The 16,510-nt window shown below is 54.4% G+C and overlaps 1 protein-coding gene across 1 annotated transcript; it reads left to right on the top strand.

The window, feature by feature from the left end:
* Positions 1-1,054: 1,054 nt before the first annotated feature.
* On the top strand, positions 1,055-15,946 carry ATP13A1 (ATPase 13A1). Its single transcript, XM_066268167.1, has 26 exons — positions 1,055-1,478; positions 3,490-3,579; positions 3,685-3,875; positions 5,228-5,300; positions 5,471-5,626; positions 5,709-5,778; positions 5,859-5,965; positions 6,462-6,591; positions 6,735-6,790; positions 7,341-7,467; positions 7,543-7,680; positions 7,756-7,876; positions 8,218-8,375; positions 8,717-8,892; positions 8,977-9,087; positions 10,019-10,144; positions 11,248-11,356; positions 12,762-12,961; positions 13,038-13,134; positions 13,827-13,987; positions 14,063-14,177; positions 14,265-14,461; positions 14,894-15,036; positions 15,199-15,310; positions 15,395-15,538; positions 15,623-15,946. The coding sequence occupies exons 1-26, from the start codon at positions 1,089-1,091 to the stop codon at positions 15,731-15,733; spliced, it is 3,609 nt and encodes a 1,202-aa protein (XP_066124264.1). The 5' UTR covers positions 1,055-1,088; the 3' UTR covers positions 15,734-15,946.
* The last annotated feature ends 564 nt before the right edge of the window (positions 15,947-16,510 follow it).

Here is a 16,510-nt window from a genome sequence, read left to right on the forward strand (position 1 = left end):
TTTAGAATCCAACTTTGATTTCACAACTTCAAATCACCTCTATGCTTTAAAACCATTCTCTCTGAGAAGGTTCCCTTTATATTGTGTATTGAAACAAAATGAACGTCATCATTATTTTATTAAATATAGAATATTATCTAAGTCCAATTGTACTTAAATTCTCCTTTTACAAAACCTTACATTTATATATCTTAAGAATATGTCAATATATCGCCTGGAAATTTAAATATCCAACAGAAAGCTTAAAAAGTAGATAAAATAAATTGCTGTACCGGAGGACACAAAGAAACGTAAAAACACTGTTATACTTTTGTCTCCCATGTATTGTATAATTAATTCTACTATAACTACAGTACTACTAATTATCACTGTTAAGTAGCTCTTGATGGTTTTGTTCAAATAGTAATATTTGTGTAACAGTAAATTATACAAACTAATACAGCCTTTTAAATAAACACCAGTTTTTCATATTTTTACGTTAAAGTAGTAACTTTGCGTCCGTAATTATCCATTACGTGATGGCTCTTGCCCAGCGTGCCTGTTTCTGTGCCTGCTCTCTAACCCCGCCTCCCCAGCCCTGTCCGTGATCCGAAGAGAGGGACCTCCGAGCCCCAGGGGACCAACTTGGGCTCCACCCATCACAAGTTCTCCCTCCTAACAAATTTGGCATCTTCAGCGCTTCCAGGACCCGCTCCATGAACAACGTCACTTCCCTGACTGGCCCCACCTCAAGGTTTCGCCCCAGTCAGGCCTGGGCAGTCACCGAGCAGAGCCAGCCGCTTCCGGCTCAGGTTGTCATGGTGGCACTCAGCCCGCCTTGCCTCGTCTTTTCCGGTCTCAGTCCGGCGTGGCAGAGTCCGCAGGCACCCCAGCTCTTTCAGATCCTATCGCTCATGGCGGCGCCCTGCCTCTCCTTCCGGCCAAGCGCGTTATGGCGGCACCCTAAATAGCCACTTAAGGACTAGCCTCTTACGTTGCCCTACCTCTCCTTTCTCCCGGGTGCCATGACCGCGCCCAGGGATCACCGGAAGTAAAACTTTGAAAGTGGGGCGGGGCCTCTGCCGGAAGCGAGCGCGGTGTTAGAAAAGATGGCGGCAGCGGTGGGCAACTCGCTTCCGTGCGGGGGCCGGCCTTGTGGGTCTCCGCCCGGCGGACAGCACAAACCTGTACCTCAGCCGCGCACGTTCCTTGCCGCCGGGCCGGCGCTCATCGCGAGCGGCGACGAACTAGTCGCCGCTGTGTGGCCGTACCGGCGACTGACGCTGCTGCGGCGCCTCACGGTGCTGCCGTTCGCCGGGCTGCTCTACCCGGCCTGGCTGGGTGCCGCGGCCGCGGGCTGCTGGGGCTGGGGCAACAGCTGGGTGCAGGTCCCCGAGGCCGCGCTGCTTGTGCTTGCCGCTATCTGCCTCGCGCACGCGCTCACCGTCCTCTCGGGGCATTGGTCCGTGCACGCTCACTGCGCGCTCACCTGCATCCCGGTAAGTGTGGGGGCCGGAGCCCGACGGCCACACACACGGTCCGGTCTCGCGGTGGGTCGCAGCCACGGCGTTCGCGTCGACCCTCGTCCCGTCCCGGGCCTCCTACCTGCTGCTCCTGGGTTCCCAGCGGCACCCTATACCCTTTAGCGCTGGCATAATTTTCGTCCCACTACTGACTTGCTGTGCGACCCGGGCACAGGTTATTATCCTTGGGGCTTTCTCCCCGGTGTTGTCATTTAGATTCCATAAGGTAATACCTGTAAAAAGCTTAGCGCAGGGCCCAACGTATGTCGCCATTTGATAGCTCCCATCCTAGCGAGTACTCGGCTGTTTCTCCTGGAAAGATCCCTATCTTGTCGTCTGCTTCCCATCTTGGTTTTGGAAGTGTGACGCTAGACCTGTCTGGTGTCTTTTCCTGTCTGTGAAGCTTAGTTTGAAAACTAAGCATCAGTCCTGCTATCCAATGTTCAGAGGTCTCTGGTACTGCAACCAAAAGGGGCTTGGAATGCAGTAAACAGCAGCATTTAAGAGGAGCAAAGAGCTCTGTGTGATCAAGTGACTTAATTGTTTGGGGTCTCTTTATGTCCGTATGCAAGATGAATATGGTATGAACTGTTGTCAGGATGTAACCTTTAGCCCCAAGATGTGGAACTGCCCTGGGTCAGCAGTTTATATCCGTGATTGTGTCTCCGCTCTCTGGGCCTGTCTCATGACCCCAGCAGGTTTGGAGCATTGGGGGCAGAAAGATGTCAGCCTCCAGCCAGCCCTCCCCTCTAATCCCAGGTGTGTCAATTGAAAGAAAAGGGGAAGGGAACAGCACTAAGGGCTGCATAAAGAGATAGGAGCCCCCATCTTTGACTCTGAATGTGGACTGAATTTTTCTTCTGAGAGAGTGTAATCTCCCTTATCCCAACAAGCCTTATTCCAGGGGAGGGGCTCAAACTTTAGGGCTTGTTAGAGTCAAATCAGTACAATGAAAGACCTGAACAAGGGACAGAAAAATGGAAGGGGCTACAGGTAGTTTGACAACCCCCCCCCCCAATTTCTAGCTGAGCTGCCTTTTGGCCTGCAACTTAAAAGTGTGACTTAACTTCCTTCCCAAGGATGGAGAACAAGGAGGAGCTAAGCAGCTGTGGGGTTAGGACAGCGAAGTATGAGTTTGCATCAGAGACCTCAGACATTGCTGCTTCTGCGTTCTAGGTTTCAGTTTTCCCTTTTGTAAAGTGAGAACTGCAGCACCTGCCTCGGGTGCCATTGTGAGAGGAAACATGGTATCTGCAAAGCTCCTGTATAGGGCTGGCCCACATAGCAGTTTGCACTTTCTTTTCATGGCATTACCAGATAGTTCAGAGAGTTCATAAATATATGTTATTTTCTGACCACTTCCATTGCCTATGAACTCTCCGAGGGGTGGGACCTTATTTTTCATCATCACTGCTGTGACACCCACTTTCTCTCCCTCCTCTCAAACACGCTGGCAGAGCAGCAGTGAAATGGATGCAGCTCATGACTGATGGAGTGCTCATTGAGCTCTATTCGGCCCTTCCGTGTCTTAGGTGCCAAAGAAGCAGCAGTGAACAAAACAAAACTTGTTGCTTTCCTGGGATTAATGGGGGAGACTTGCACTCAACAGTCCATGATAAAGAGAAAATAGGGTTGAGGATAGGAACATAGTGATGGAGCTTCATGTAGGGCATCCAGGTGTGACCTCTTGAGAAGATGATATCTGAGCAAAGGCCTGAAAGCTGTGGGACCACGTGTTCCAGACAGAACAGCATGTGCCAAACCTCTTAGCTAAGGCAAGGACGAGCCTCCAATCTCATTGCTCCTCCTTGGTGAGAACACAGCAAGAACAGTAAGGGGGTATGGGGAGGAAGCCAATCAGCAATAGACCAGGTGAGCTCTGACAGGGCTTGGTTCACATGGATCAAGGGTGCACCGTGTGCCAGGCAGTATTCTTCCTACAGTGGAGGTTAAGAAGGGCTCAGCAGCACCCCTTTGCCTCTCACAGGAGTATGATCCCAGCAAAGCGACCTTCGTGAAGGTGGTCCCGACCCCCAACAATGGCTCCACTGAGCTCGTGGCCCTGCACCGAAATGAGGTAGGGATCACCTGCCAGACTGTTCAGTGCAGGACTGAGGTGAGATTCCCAGAAACTGACATCCCAGATCGAGGACCTCTGCCACAGACCAGCCTTCTCCCACAGGGTGAAGACGGGCAGGAGGTCCTGTCCTTTGAATTCCAGAAGATCAAGTATTCCTATGACGCCTGGGAGAAGAAGCGCTTCCTCCCTGTGGCCTTTCCTGTGGGAAACTCCTTCTCTTACTACCAGAGCAACAGAGGGTTTCAGGAGGACTCAGAGATCCGCGCAGCTGAGAAGAAGTTTGGGAGTAACAGGTACGTCCTGATGTCCCCATGTGTCCCCCCCTGCTAACAGATCTGGGCTTCTGCCTGTGGTCATAGACCTTGCACTGTCCCAGCTGGTGGCCCCTTTCCTGTTTCTGCCCCTTCATACTCCTGAGTCATGGTGCCTGAGAGATGGGGTAGAGGAATCCACCTTCTCAGCAAACATCCCAGGTGAAAGCGGTGCCCTTTGAGGAAAGTGCTAGAGTCCAGTCTCCTGAACTTGCCTGCAGATAGGACCCTCAGAGGGCTCTCGGCCAGGAGCCTTCCTGGGGAGCCTGGACCCTGGCATATAAGAGTTGGTTATTAATCCTCGTGTTGTTTTTGCAATCCCCCTCTTGATTTGAAATTCTTTCTTTAAATGTAGGTTCTTGCCAGTCAGTCGTCTTATACACATCCCAACCCTGAAAGTCAGTGATCAGGATAGCTCTTACCTGTAGCTCTTACCAGGTAGAGCGGCAGCTGCTCCGTACACACTTTCTCCTCTGACCTTCATCTGAACTGCCAGAGCTAATGTGCCTGGAAGAAGGCAAGGCTGAAGTTCAGAGCCCCATCCTTGCCACTGTGACAATCAACCTGACAACTCTCGGAACCTCTAGAGAATTCTTTCTAGGCTTAATTGTTTACCACAACTATCAATCTATTAGGAGTATTTATAAGAAGTGTTTACTGGTCCCCCCATCCCCACAGGTCACATCATTCTGGCTCCTTTAAAGGCAGCAGACACAATACCGGGTGGGGCTGTTTATTTTTATCATGGTGGGGCCATGGTAGTTTCTCTACCCTACATCCAGGAGCTCATTACACACAGTGCCACGGGACACACTTTAGCGCCCTCCCCCTCCCCTTTGTCACATGCTGAGGCTTTATTCAGGGAGTTTTTAGGAAATCCTGGCTCCAGACCTCCCCTCTCCAGAGGGATGTGGGGCTTAGGCACTATATCTCAGGCCCCAGGGGGCTCAGAGGTATCTGGCTGCCGGCTGCCTCCGTGCAGCGTCAGCTTCAGGGCTCACATCCCAGTCACAGGTTCCTCTGCACTTGCTTTGTCTCCCGACAAGACAATGGATTCTTAACCCACCAACCCCCACCCAGGTAGGGGTACTGCCTGAAGAGTTTGTTGCTAGTTCAGAAGTTTCATCTGGGTTCTGCAGAGCAGAGAACAGGGGCAGTCAACATGCCTGCCCTTTTAGGGGAGGGGAGCCATAGTTGAGTGGAGCATCCTGTCTAGAAGCTTCCTAGGATATCTTGTTTCCTGAGGAGGCCTGCAGTGCCCCAGGTAGAAATGTCAGGGTGGGGTCTTCAAGGCCTCCCACCTTGAACAGGGCCTAGGGTCTGGTTTCTTGCAGGGCCGAGATGGTGGTGCCTGACTTCTCAGAGTTGTTCAAGGAGAGAGCCACAGCGCCTTTCTTTGTGTTCCAGGTAAAACAGCAGCTCCAGCCCTTCTCCCCACCCCATTCTTTAGGACTTTCACAGCCAGAGCAACCTGTGTCCCAAAACCTCCTTGTCCTTGTGGGGCAGAGTCCATGGGTAGAATGGCCCTCAGTGTACGTTCAGTCCTCAGCAAATAATCTCTTGCATTCCCGGGACAGGTGTTCTGTGTGGGGCTCTGGTGTCTCGATGAGTACTGGTACTACAGTGTCTTCACTCTATCCATGCTGGTGGCCTTCGAGGCCTCCCTGGTGCAGCAGCAGATGCGCAACATGTCTGAGATCCGGAAGATGGGCAACAAGCCCCACACAATCCAGGTGTGGCTCTCAGGGTCCCTGTGGTCTCGATGGGGCTGGTGCAGATGCATTTCCAGAGCTGACCGCACCCCACTCCACTCAGGTCTACCGAAGCCGCAAGTGGAGACCCATTGCCAGCGATGAGATTGTTCCTGGGGACATTGTCTCCATTGGTGAGGCCCAGTTCTGCTCCTTCCCAGTGGTATCTTAGCCTTGGCTTCTGCCTGACCTTGTGGCACTAACTACCCTACAGGTCGCTCACCTCAGGATAACCTGGTGCCATGCGACGTGCTGCTGCTTCGGGGCCGCTGCATCGTGGACGAGGCCATGCTCACAGGGGAGTCGGTGCCACAGATGAAGGTGCGAGGAAGGGGATCCTCAGTCCACTCAGGTGTATCTCTGACCCATTCTTGGAGGAGTCACCTGCCAGGAGAGTGCTGGGATTATCTGTCCAGGCACACATGAAAGACGCAAAGTGGGTACAGCATCTGGACAGAGCTTCTGGTCTCAGTGCCCCGGGCAGAAGGAATCTTGGTGGTAGTGGAGAGAGGAGATGAAAGTCCCACAGCATTAGAGCATGCAGGTGCCCTGAGATGCCAGACCTAGGTGAACTGAGAGAAGTGGGAAGGGCGTGATTTCTGGAAGAGGCCCAGTGCAGGGTCACAGGGAGTCAGCAAACATGCAAGTGGAGAAAAGACAAGGCAGGGCCTCTGTCCCTGGGGAGATTTGCTGCACCAAGTGGGGAGCCCTGTGGAGCAGGTAGGCTCCTCTAGTCCTAGGATCCAGCTCTTGAGATGGATGGAGAAGGCCAAGATAGGACTGCCCGTTGACTTCACTGTCCTCCCATCCTCCCCAGGAGCCCATTGAAGACCTTAGCCCCGACCGGGTGCTGGACCTGCAGGCCGACTCCCGGCTCCACATCATCTTTGGGGGCACCAAGGTGGTGCAGCACATCCCCCCCCAGAAGGCCACCACAGGCCTGAAGCGTAGGTGCCTTGGGGCTTTCTGGGATGTCCTGACCCCACCTCTCAACCTCCTCCATGTCTGGTTGGTCATAAAGGAGGAAAGTCCAGACAGACATTTGTTTCCAGACAAGCACAAATGACATTGGCTCTGCTTGTTTCCACAGCAGTTGACAATGGGTGTGTAGCCTACGTCCTAAGGACTGGATTCAATACGTCTCAGGTGGGACATTTTGCCTGGCTCTGGGGAGGGTGGGCTCCATAGCAGGTGGTGGACACTCAAGACAGCAGCCCTTTCAGACCCCCAGTACGTCCACCGCAGAGGTTTACTCTGGCAGCAGGTACTGGGCCAGAAGCCATGTAGCGGCAAGCCAAGACAAAGCCTGCCTCCCTGGCTGAGGGTCTGGTGGGGAACAGACAACAGACCAGCTGTTAGCATGAACAGAGATGGGCCCTTAAATTTACTAACACAGCAAGAAGACTGCCTGGTAGAGGTGATGACCAGACCTTTTTCCAAGAACTTCTGTCTCATCTTGGCCACTTCCTTCCCACACCCCTAGGCTTTGGCCACTGATCTCCGTAGCTCTTGACTGAGTTGCAGCCTCACACATAGCCGTGTAGTCCCTGGAACATGTGCGTGATGGGTTGCAGGACTCACTGGGCCTACAGCTGGTGCTCTGTCAGCTGAGGGAGGACCCAGCCCTGATGCCCTCAGATCAGGGAGGCTGCCTCCCTCCACCCCCCAAGAAAGACCTCTAACTCCATCCTTCCAGGGCAAGCTGCTGCGTACGATCCTCTTTGGGGTTAAGAGAGTGACTGCGAATAACCTGGAGACCTTCGTCTTCATCCTCTTTCTCCTTGTCTTTGCCATTGCGGCAGCCACCTACGTGTGGATTGAAGGTAAGCGCCATGTCCCCTACCTGTCTTCTGAGTCCCCTGCCCACCACCCCAGGCTGGCAGGCCCTGTCTTCACAGGCACCAAGGATCCCAGCCGGAACCGCTACAAGCTGTTTCTGGAATGCACACTGATCCTCACATCAGTCGTGCCCCCTGAGCTGCCCATTGAGCTGTCTCTGGCTGTCAACACCTCCCTCATTGCCCTGGCCAAGCTCTGTGAGTGCCTGGGATGGGTGGGGCACCAAGGGGCTGGGCCCTGGCAGGACCCCTGACCCTGACTCCACCTCCCAGATATGTACTGTACAGAACCCTTCCGGATCCCCTTCGCTGGCAAGGTGGAGGTGTGCTGCTTCGACAAGACAGGGACCTTGACCAGTGACAGCCTGGTGGTGCGTGGTGTGGCTGGGCTCAGGTGAGCATGGAGACCTGGGCCAAGAGATACCCAGCCAGCAGCAAAGGGCTTTCTGGGAGCTCAAGAGCCTGAGAGTTGCCTGCCCAAGCCCCCAAGTGAGAGTGTGTCAGAGGCCCCACTGTAGGGGGCTCCGTGTGCAGTCTCTGTGCATGACGGGGGCATGAGAATCACCTTGGGCTCCAGGCAGCCACATGATCTCTGGGAGCATCTGTGAGACAAGGACCAAATCAACACCCTACTCCGTAGAAGTGACTGGCACAGAATATGGGGGTCCATCTCTCCTTCTGGCTAGCAATTCCTAGGGGGTACCTCCACCCTTTAACTGTTTCCTTTCCTTGCAGAGATGGAAAGGAGGTGACCCCCGTGTCCAACATCCCTGTAGAAACGCATCGGGCCCTGGCCTCTTGCCACTCTCTGATGCAGCTGGACGATGGCACCTTGGTGGGTGATCCCCTGGAGAAGGCCATGCTGACAGCCGTAGACTGGACACTGACCAGAGGTGAGGGGCTGGAGTTTGGGGCACAATGCAGACACATTGTCAGTTCTCACACCCCCGGGTAGGCAGGCCAGACCCCTCAGAGACAACCGTTTCCAACTCAGGCTGGTGGGTGGGTACAGGCACCTCTGACATGGGACAGTGCCACACCCTTGGTCATCCCCCTGGGGTGGAACCCACCCCACCCAACGCTACAGGGCAGGGCCCTCCAAGCCCAGGTCTCCCAGCACTGATCCCTGGAGCCAGGAGCCCACAGGCCCCGGGTCTGGGATGGGGAAGCAGGCGGGGGCCTGGCTGCCTCTTTGGAGCGAAGGCCCTCAGGACTCGTACTTATTTGTTTCCAGATGAGAAAGTATTCCCCCGAAGTATTAAAACTCAGGGGCTGAAAATTCACCAGCGCTTTCATTTTGCCAGTGCCCTAAAGCGAATGTCCGTGCTTGCCTCTTTCGAGAAGCTGGGCTCCACCGACCTCTGCTACATCGCGGCTGTGAAGGGGGCCCCTGAAACTCTGCACTCCATGGTGAGCTAAACCCAGCCCGGGGCTTGCTGGGGGTGGGGGGGTCAGTGCAGAGTGGTCAGTGACATCCTCCTACGTTCCCTGCAGTTCTCCCAGTGCCCATCCAACTATCACCACATCCACACGGAGATTTCCCGGGAAGGAGCCCGCATCCTGGCTCTAGGGTACAAGGAACTGGGGCACCTCACCCACCAGCAGGTAAGGGCCCAGGATCCCCACCTGCCAGACTGTCACCACACTCACCCACAGCCATATCACCTTGTGTCCTTGTAGTGCCCTTTTGAGTAGGCACTATTTCATCTTTCTCCCCCCAGCCTCTACCTTTAGAGACTTCCACTGGCACTCAGTCCTCAGTTTCTTCCTCATGGTGCCCTGCCTCCATGGGACCCCGGCCCATCTTGGAGCTATACCTCCAGCCTCCTGTCCCCACACCCAAGGGTCCTCACATGCCCGCAGGAAACAGCAGGGGACATCTTGGATGATCGTCTCCAGTCTAGCTCTGCCCCTGCCCAGCCACATGGTCACTGGGTGGCTTGGGGACATCCCCAGCTCCCAGTTGTACCCCATGTCCCATCAGCTTTTCTCCTGTCTCCACTGCCAACACTCCTTTACCTGCTTTCACCTTGGCCTTCATCCAGGCCATTTGCACCCAGTGGCCAAGAGATCCTTCCAGAACACATTCCTGATCACATACTTCCCTCAGACCCACTCCTGCTCAGCGCCACCTTGGCCCTGCCTATCATATTCCCTGTCTTCATCTGTCCTATGGCACTCAGCATTCTGATACTGTGATTTTATTTATTATACTTCTGTTCCAATAGATAACAAGCTTCACGAGGGTGGAGCATTTTTTTTTGTTTCGGGAATGTGGTAGAGGGTGAACGCATGTTTGGTGGTTAACAAAGAACAGGTACCGATAGAAGCCAAGACACAATGCCTCCGTAATGACATGCCATGTCCACACCAGGGAGTAGAGGCACCATTGGAGGCAGGGCCTACTCAGCCATTGCCAAACCCCTAAGCTACAGGGGGAACCATCCCTTCTCTGACCTCCCCACCCAGCACATTGTTGAAGCTTGTGATGTTAGGGAGGGGACAGGTCGTGAGCATAGCCTTTGTTTGTCTGCAGGCCCGGGAGGTCAAGCGGGAGGCCTTAGAATGCAACCTCAAGTTCGTCGGCTTCATCGTGGTCTCCTGCCCACTCAAGGTTGATTCCAAGGCTGTGATCCGGGAGATCCAGAATGCCTCCCACCGGGTATGGCTGCTGGACCTCTCCAAACCAGGCCCCGCAAGCATTTGGGTGGATGGGCGGGCCTCAGCTCCTCCTCACAGAGAGGAGGCTGTGACGGCAGAGGGCACTTCCACCTTCAGTGGGGCAAGTTGGTACTTCCTTGGGCCCACAGCATCGCTGGGAGGCTAAGGCTGGGGAAGGAGGTATGGAAGCAATTCAATACCCAGATACATTTGTCTCAGTGGCTTTAGTCTGTACGGTAGTTTGTGTTGTCTAGTTCGGGACTTGGGGCAGTTTAGAGTATGGGAGATAAGTGAGCTGACAGTCCTACCTAGCACTTGGCAGGCCTCACCAGCTCTAAGCTGGGGGGTTGGAATGTGTGGTTTACACCCCCACACGCACACAACTCCTCGGCAGTTAACCGAGCCAAGAAGGTCCACTCCAAAAGCTGGCTCGTAGTTTATACTGAAAAGAAAAGGTCTGGGTGTTCTCAGAAAGCCACACATACATGTGTTGGTTTCTTTCTGTTTTTTTCTGTTTTGTTCTTTGATATTTAGAGGCCCTGGCCAGTTGGTTCAGTGGATAGAGCGTCAGCCTGGTGTACGGAGGTCCCAGGTTCAATCCCTAGTCAGGGCACACATGAGAAGCAACCATCTGCTTTTCTGTCTTCCCTTCTCACAGCCAGTGGCTCAGTTTGTTTGACCATCAGCCCTGGGTGCCGAGGATGGCTGTTATTCGAGCATCATATCCAGATGGGGGTTGTCGAGTGGATCCCACTCTGGGCGCATGTGGGAATTTGTCTCCATCTCACCTCTCACTTTAAAAAAAAAAAAAAGTTAGAAACATTGGTTTTTGTTCTACTTATTTACGCATTCATTTGTACATGTTCTCTGACTGGGGATTGAACCCACAACTTTGGTGTATCGTAACGACTCTAACCAACTGTTACCCAGCCAGGGCTGTATTGTTTTTATAAAACATTGCCAGGCGAGGGCAGATTGTGGCCTTGGAAGCCCAGTCCTCAGTCGGGGGCCAGAACCTCCCTCTCTGTCCTTCCTTAGAGGGACTCAGGCACCAGGTTTGCAGGCTGGAGTTCTGCTCCACTGAGCCTCCACTCCTCTCTCTAGGTGGTCATGATCACAGGTGACAACCCACTCACTGCCTGCCATGTGGCCCAGGAACTACACTTCATTGAAAAGGCACACACACTGATCCTACAGCCTCCCACGGAGAAAGGTGAGACCCAGAGTAGCTGGGGCACCATGAGTCCAAGAACAGCTCTCCTGGTGGCCCTCCTGTGTGCCAGGCCTCAGTGAACACACCCATGTCACTGAATACCTGTGATGGTTGCAGCAGTGTGGCATAGGCCTGTGGATCACAGCCCTGCTCCTTGAGCCTCTGGCCAAGGAGCTCCATATTCGTGTGTCTAGCAGCATGCAGCCAGTCACTGGCTCCAGGATCAGTGATGACTTACAATCTCAAGGTAATTGATTATAGTCACACCATCCCACGTTTCATACTTCATACCCATTTTGGACCCGACAGGCTGCCTGTGCACAGCAAGTCTCCCACTCCCTAGCTCAGGGACTTAGGAGGTGGTGCTTGGCACATTAGGCCTGGTGTCTGTTACCACACTGTCTCTTCACCCTGCACAGGAGGGCTTGCCATCCTCATGCCACTTAGGTAGAAGCCATCCAGGTCAGCTTTTGACACCCAGCTTTATAGACCATGAAATAGAGAGCAGTGAAGCCACCCACCCAGGTCACTTGGTGTCACTGTGACTAAGCATTTGAACCTGGATGGCCTGACTCCAGCCGCTGGCTTCTCCTAAGTGATAAAAAACTGGTCACTTAATTGGCTACAAGTGGTACCCAAGAGTTAGACCAGTCAAGAAGCCAATCCAGCCCCGGCACTTTCTGGCTAGTAGGTTGGGGTGGGTCAGACGCTGAAGGATGGTGTCTCAGGGCTAGAGGCCAGGGGAGCGTGTTGGTAAGGCCTAGCCAGGGCAGCTTCTGGAACCTCCTGGCCTTTCTCCCAGTCTGCACTGTTGGTCCCAGGGCTCTGTCCAGTTCCATGTGCTGGGCTTTTGAGCGGCCAGGGATTGTGGGCAGGTGGCCCAGAAAGGTGGCTGTCAGGACTGCTGATTGGCAAGTGAAGTTCCTCTAACAGAAGGGCAACCATAAGCCAGGTGGGGGTTAATTTCCTGTCCAGGGTGAGCCATCCAGTTCCAGGAGGGCTACTGGGCGAGCCAGCTAGAAAGAGGAAGCGGATAGTAAGTGGCCAGAGGAAATGACTTGAGGTGCTCCAGCTCTGGGAGAGTGGGGTTTCAGCAGGCCACAAGGATGGGGCCAGTCAGCTAACAGGCTTGGGTATGCCTCGATTAGAATTTGGCCCCTTCATGTGGTCTCAGGCCCTGGGTTTTGGGATACCCCATCTGTGTTGGGAGGATTCTGAACAACTTCTGTAGGGCAGTTGGGTCCAGGGTGCATGTAGATGTGGATGAGGCTTGGGAGGGTAAAGATGGGTGGGGGTTCAAGACGGTGCTCCAGAGAGGAGAGCCAGGGACCAAGTATAGCATCTGTATGAGGGGTCTGCCTCAGCAGCTGAGCCCTGTCCCTGACCTTGGGCACTGGCTCTGCAGGTCGACCTTGCGAGTGGTGCTCCATCGATGGCAGTATTGTGCTACCCTTGGCCAAAGGCTCCCCAAAGGCACTGACCCTGGAGCATGCCCTGTGCCTCACAGGTGATGGCTTGGCCCACCTGCAGTCTGAGGACCCCCAGCAGCTGCTGTGCCTCATCCCCCATGTGCAGGTGTTTGCCCGCGTGGCCCCCAAACAGAAGGTGAGTGCAGGGGGGTGACGGGCAGGTGGGGCCTTAAGGCAGCACACAGCCTTCATTTGGTTCTTTGCCCACACAGGAGTTTGTTATTACCAGCCTGAAGGAGCTGGGCTATGTGACTCTCATGTGTGGGGATGGCACCAATGACGTGGGCGCCCTGAAGCACGCTGATGTGGGTGAGCCCTGTGGGCAGGGGCTGTTCCTGTTCTCGCTATTCTGCCAACGAGAGCTAAGCATAAAAGACACCTCTATGTGCATGAGAAGGCAGTGAAGGGGGTAGGGCAGGGCCGATAGGATCGGGGAACCAAGGGTCTACAAGGGCAGGAAGGACAAAGGTGTCTAAGGAGCAGTGTAGCTGGGGCCACCAGAGCCATGCGGAAAGTTTGGGACTTGTGTGGGGCAAATGCGTCGTGGTTTGCTCAGGCCCCCTGGGCACCATGCGGGTACAGAGGCCAGGGAGAGATGGAACAAGTTGGGACAAACAAGTAACTGGATCTGAAACATTTGCCAGCAGTTCACAGCCTCGGATCTCTATCAACAGAACATATTTGTCTGCTTTACTTGTCAACTACAGCATTTACCAAGTATTATTTACCTCAGAATTATGATCCTTGGCAATAAACTTCTTTGAAATTCAGTTAGTTTTGACTTATTTAGAGTTATGTGCTTTGGGGGTTTTGTTCTTATTTTTAAGTAGGAAGTAAGATAAAGGCTCTCTGAGGTACTCCTTGGGGAGGTCCAGTGCAATGGGGAGGTTTAACTTCAAGGCCCATGGCTCCATCTTGGTATTGACCAGACACTCTGTACTGGTCTAGGGCCAGTGGGCTCTCTTGGATCCTAACACACATATCTCTTCCCCCACCCCAAGGTGTGGCACTCCTGGCCAACGCCCCAGAGCGGGTTGTCGAGCGGAGGCGGCGGCCCCGTGACAACCTAGTCCTGAGCAACAGTGGTGTCAGGGCCACTTCCAGGGCAGCCAAGCAGAGGTTGGGGCTCCCACCCCCAGAGGAGCAGCCCACCTCCCAGAGGGTGAGTCTTCAGAAAGGGGCACCAGCACCCCCTTTGTGGCCAGGTTTCACCCACTGTCACCAACCCACCCCACAGGACCGCCTGACCCAGGTACTACGGGATCTCGAGGATGAGAGCACACCCATCGTGAAGCTGGGGGACGCCAGCATCGCTGCGCCCTTCACCTCAAAGCTCTCATCCATTCAGTGCAGTGAGTCCCGCCACCTGCCCTGTCCCCCCAGCTGACTGTATGGCACCTATGCCCACATCTGTCTCTCCCCTCCCTTTATCCATGCAGTTTGCCACGTGATCAAGCAGGGCCGGTGCACGCTTGTGACCACACTGCAGATGTTCAAGATCCTGGCTCTCAATGCCCTCATTCTGGCCTACAGTCAGAGTGTCCTCTACCTGGAGGGTGTCAAGTTCAGCGATTTCCAAGCCACACTGCAGGGGCTGCTGCTGGCTGGCTGCTTCCTGTTCATCTCCCGCTCCAAGGTAGGCTGGGACCCCAGGCAAAGTAATTGCTCCCACCCAAGGGCGTACTCTGCCTCTGAACCATGGCACCAGCCCTGGAGGTGCTGAGCGGCTTTATGGATTCGTGGCAAGGGACACAGGCCAGCCAGGGCAGGCTGTTAGAGGTGCTGCTGGATATCTTCTTCCTCGCAGCAGCCCTCAGGGTGGAGCTGTCATCCCCACATGACAGGTGGTAGGGGGAGCCTACTGAGGCTCTTGCAAGTAGCGCAGTTCAGGCTCCAGCCCGGTCCACAGGCAGCCAGGGCTGTGGAAGTTGGTGCCAGCCTATGGCTTCAGGAGGTGCTGACTACTCTCTGCACCAGGCCTGCAGGAGGCATGGTGGGTGTGTGGATGGTTCTGGGTACTCTGGGCTTTGACACCTGCTTATTTCTGTCCCCTACCACACCACTGCAGCCCCTCAAGACCCTGTCCCGAGAGCGGCCCCTACCCAATATCTTCAACCTGTACACCATCCTCACGGTCCTGCTTCAGTTCTGCGTGCACTTTCTAAGTCTTGTCTACCTATACAGCGAGGCCCAGGCCCGGAGCCCTGAAAAGTGAGTGCCACCCAGCAGTGGCTGTACCCAGAAGAGGCAGCATCCCTGTGGTGGGAGGTGGGGAGTAGGATGCAGGTGCAGACATTGGCCTGGGGCAACCAGGACCAGGTAGAGCCCTGGCTGTGTTCAGTTGGGAGCCACAGACCCTCATGCCTCCTGCAGGCCGGAACAGTTTGTGGACCTGTACAAGGAGTTTGAGCCGAGCCTAGTCAACAGCACTGTGTACATCATGGCCATGGCCATGCAGATGGCCACCTTCGCCATCAACTACAAGGTGAGGTCCATCCCTGGCCAGGACATGCCCAGCCCACCCACCTGGCCCCCATAATACACAACTCTTCCATCTGTGGCCCCACAGGGCCCACCCTTCATGGAAAGCCTGCCTGAAAACAAGCCTCTGGTATGGAGCCTGGCTGTGTCACTCCTGGCTATTGTGGGCCTGCTCCTCGGTTCCTCACCTGACTTCAACAGCCAGTTTGGCCTGGTGGACATCCCCGTGGAGGTGAGTGTCCCTGTGGATGTGGCCCCGGGACTCGACCTGGACCCATCTGCAGTCACCCAGTTCATCATTGCTCCTGCCCTGCAGTTCAAGCTGGTCATCGCCCAGGTCCTGATCCTCGACTTCTGCCTGGCACTCCTGGTCGACCGTGTTCTGCAGTTCTTCCTTGGGACCCCGAAGCTGAAAGTGCCTTCCTGAGACAGCAGTGCCAGCATCCACTGTCCACCCTACTACTGCTGGGCAGGGGCCTCATGCAAGCCCCAGGAGGGAACACCACCCCGTGGCAGGGCTGACCCAGTCCTGCCTACCAAAACTGAGCTGGGATACCACCCCCTTCATGGCTGTCCATGAGCCTATGTGGCCCCAGCCAGCATCTTTAATAAATAAAGCAGCATCCACAATTTTTAAGAAGTCCTGTCTCCACCTCTGTCTTTACCACACAAATGGTCACTGGGATGCTGGGTGTTCACCAAGGAAGATTCTAGCACCCTCCCAGAGGGCTGTGTGTGATGGTAATGACACCGTCTGCAACAGTCAGTACTTGGTGGATAGGCCAAGCTTCCAGGACTGAGAGCTCTGCGTATTTCCTGGTTTAACAAGCGCCCTCATATTTCTGAGGTCTCAGCTTCATATTTTGACACCTTTGGGCATTGGGGGAAATCTTAGGATCAAGGACATTTTTCCCTTTTCAATAATATGCAAAATAGCATGCCTTCCCCCCATGGTGTCTTAGGTGTGAGGAAGTTCAACCCACATCATTAGAATATTGGCTCAGGTTGGAGTACTGGAATCCTGAGCCACATGGGTGCTGTCGCCATCTCAGTTACAGCCAGATTTTGACCCAGCAGCCTGGCTGTCATACTGATACTGTCCTTCCTTTTTAAAGGGCATGCATTCACTGCAATTCAGGAATGTCCAAGGCAGCATGAGAACTGAGTCCCAGGCAGTTAAAAGATATGCCTTCTCAACAGCAAA

The sequence above is a fragment of the Saccopteryx bilineata genome, chromosome 1 (genome assembly GCF_036850765.1).
Source record: "Saccopteryx bilineata isolate mSacBil1 chromosome 1, mSacBil1_pri_phased_curated, whole genome shotgun sequence".
NCBI lineage: Eukaryota > Metazoa > Chordata > Mammalia > Chiroptera > Emballonuridae > Saccopteryx > Saccopteryx bilineata.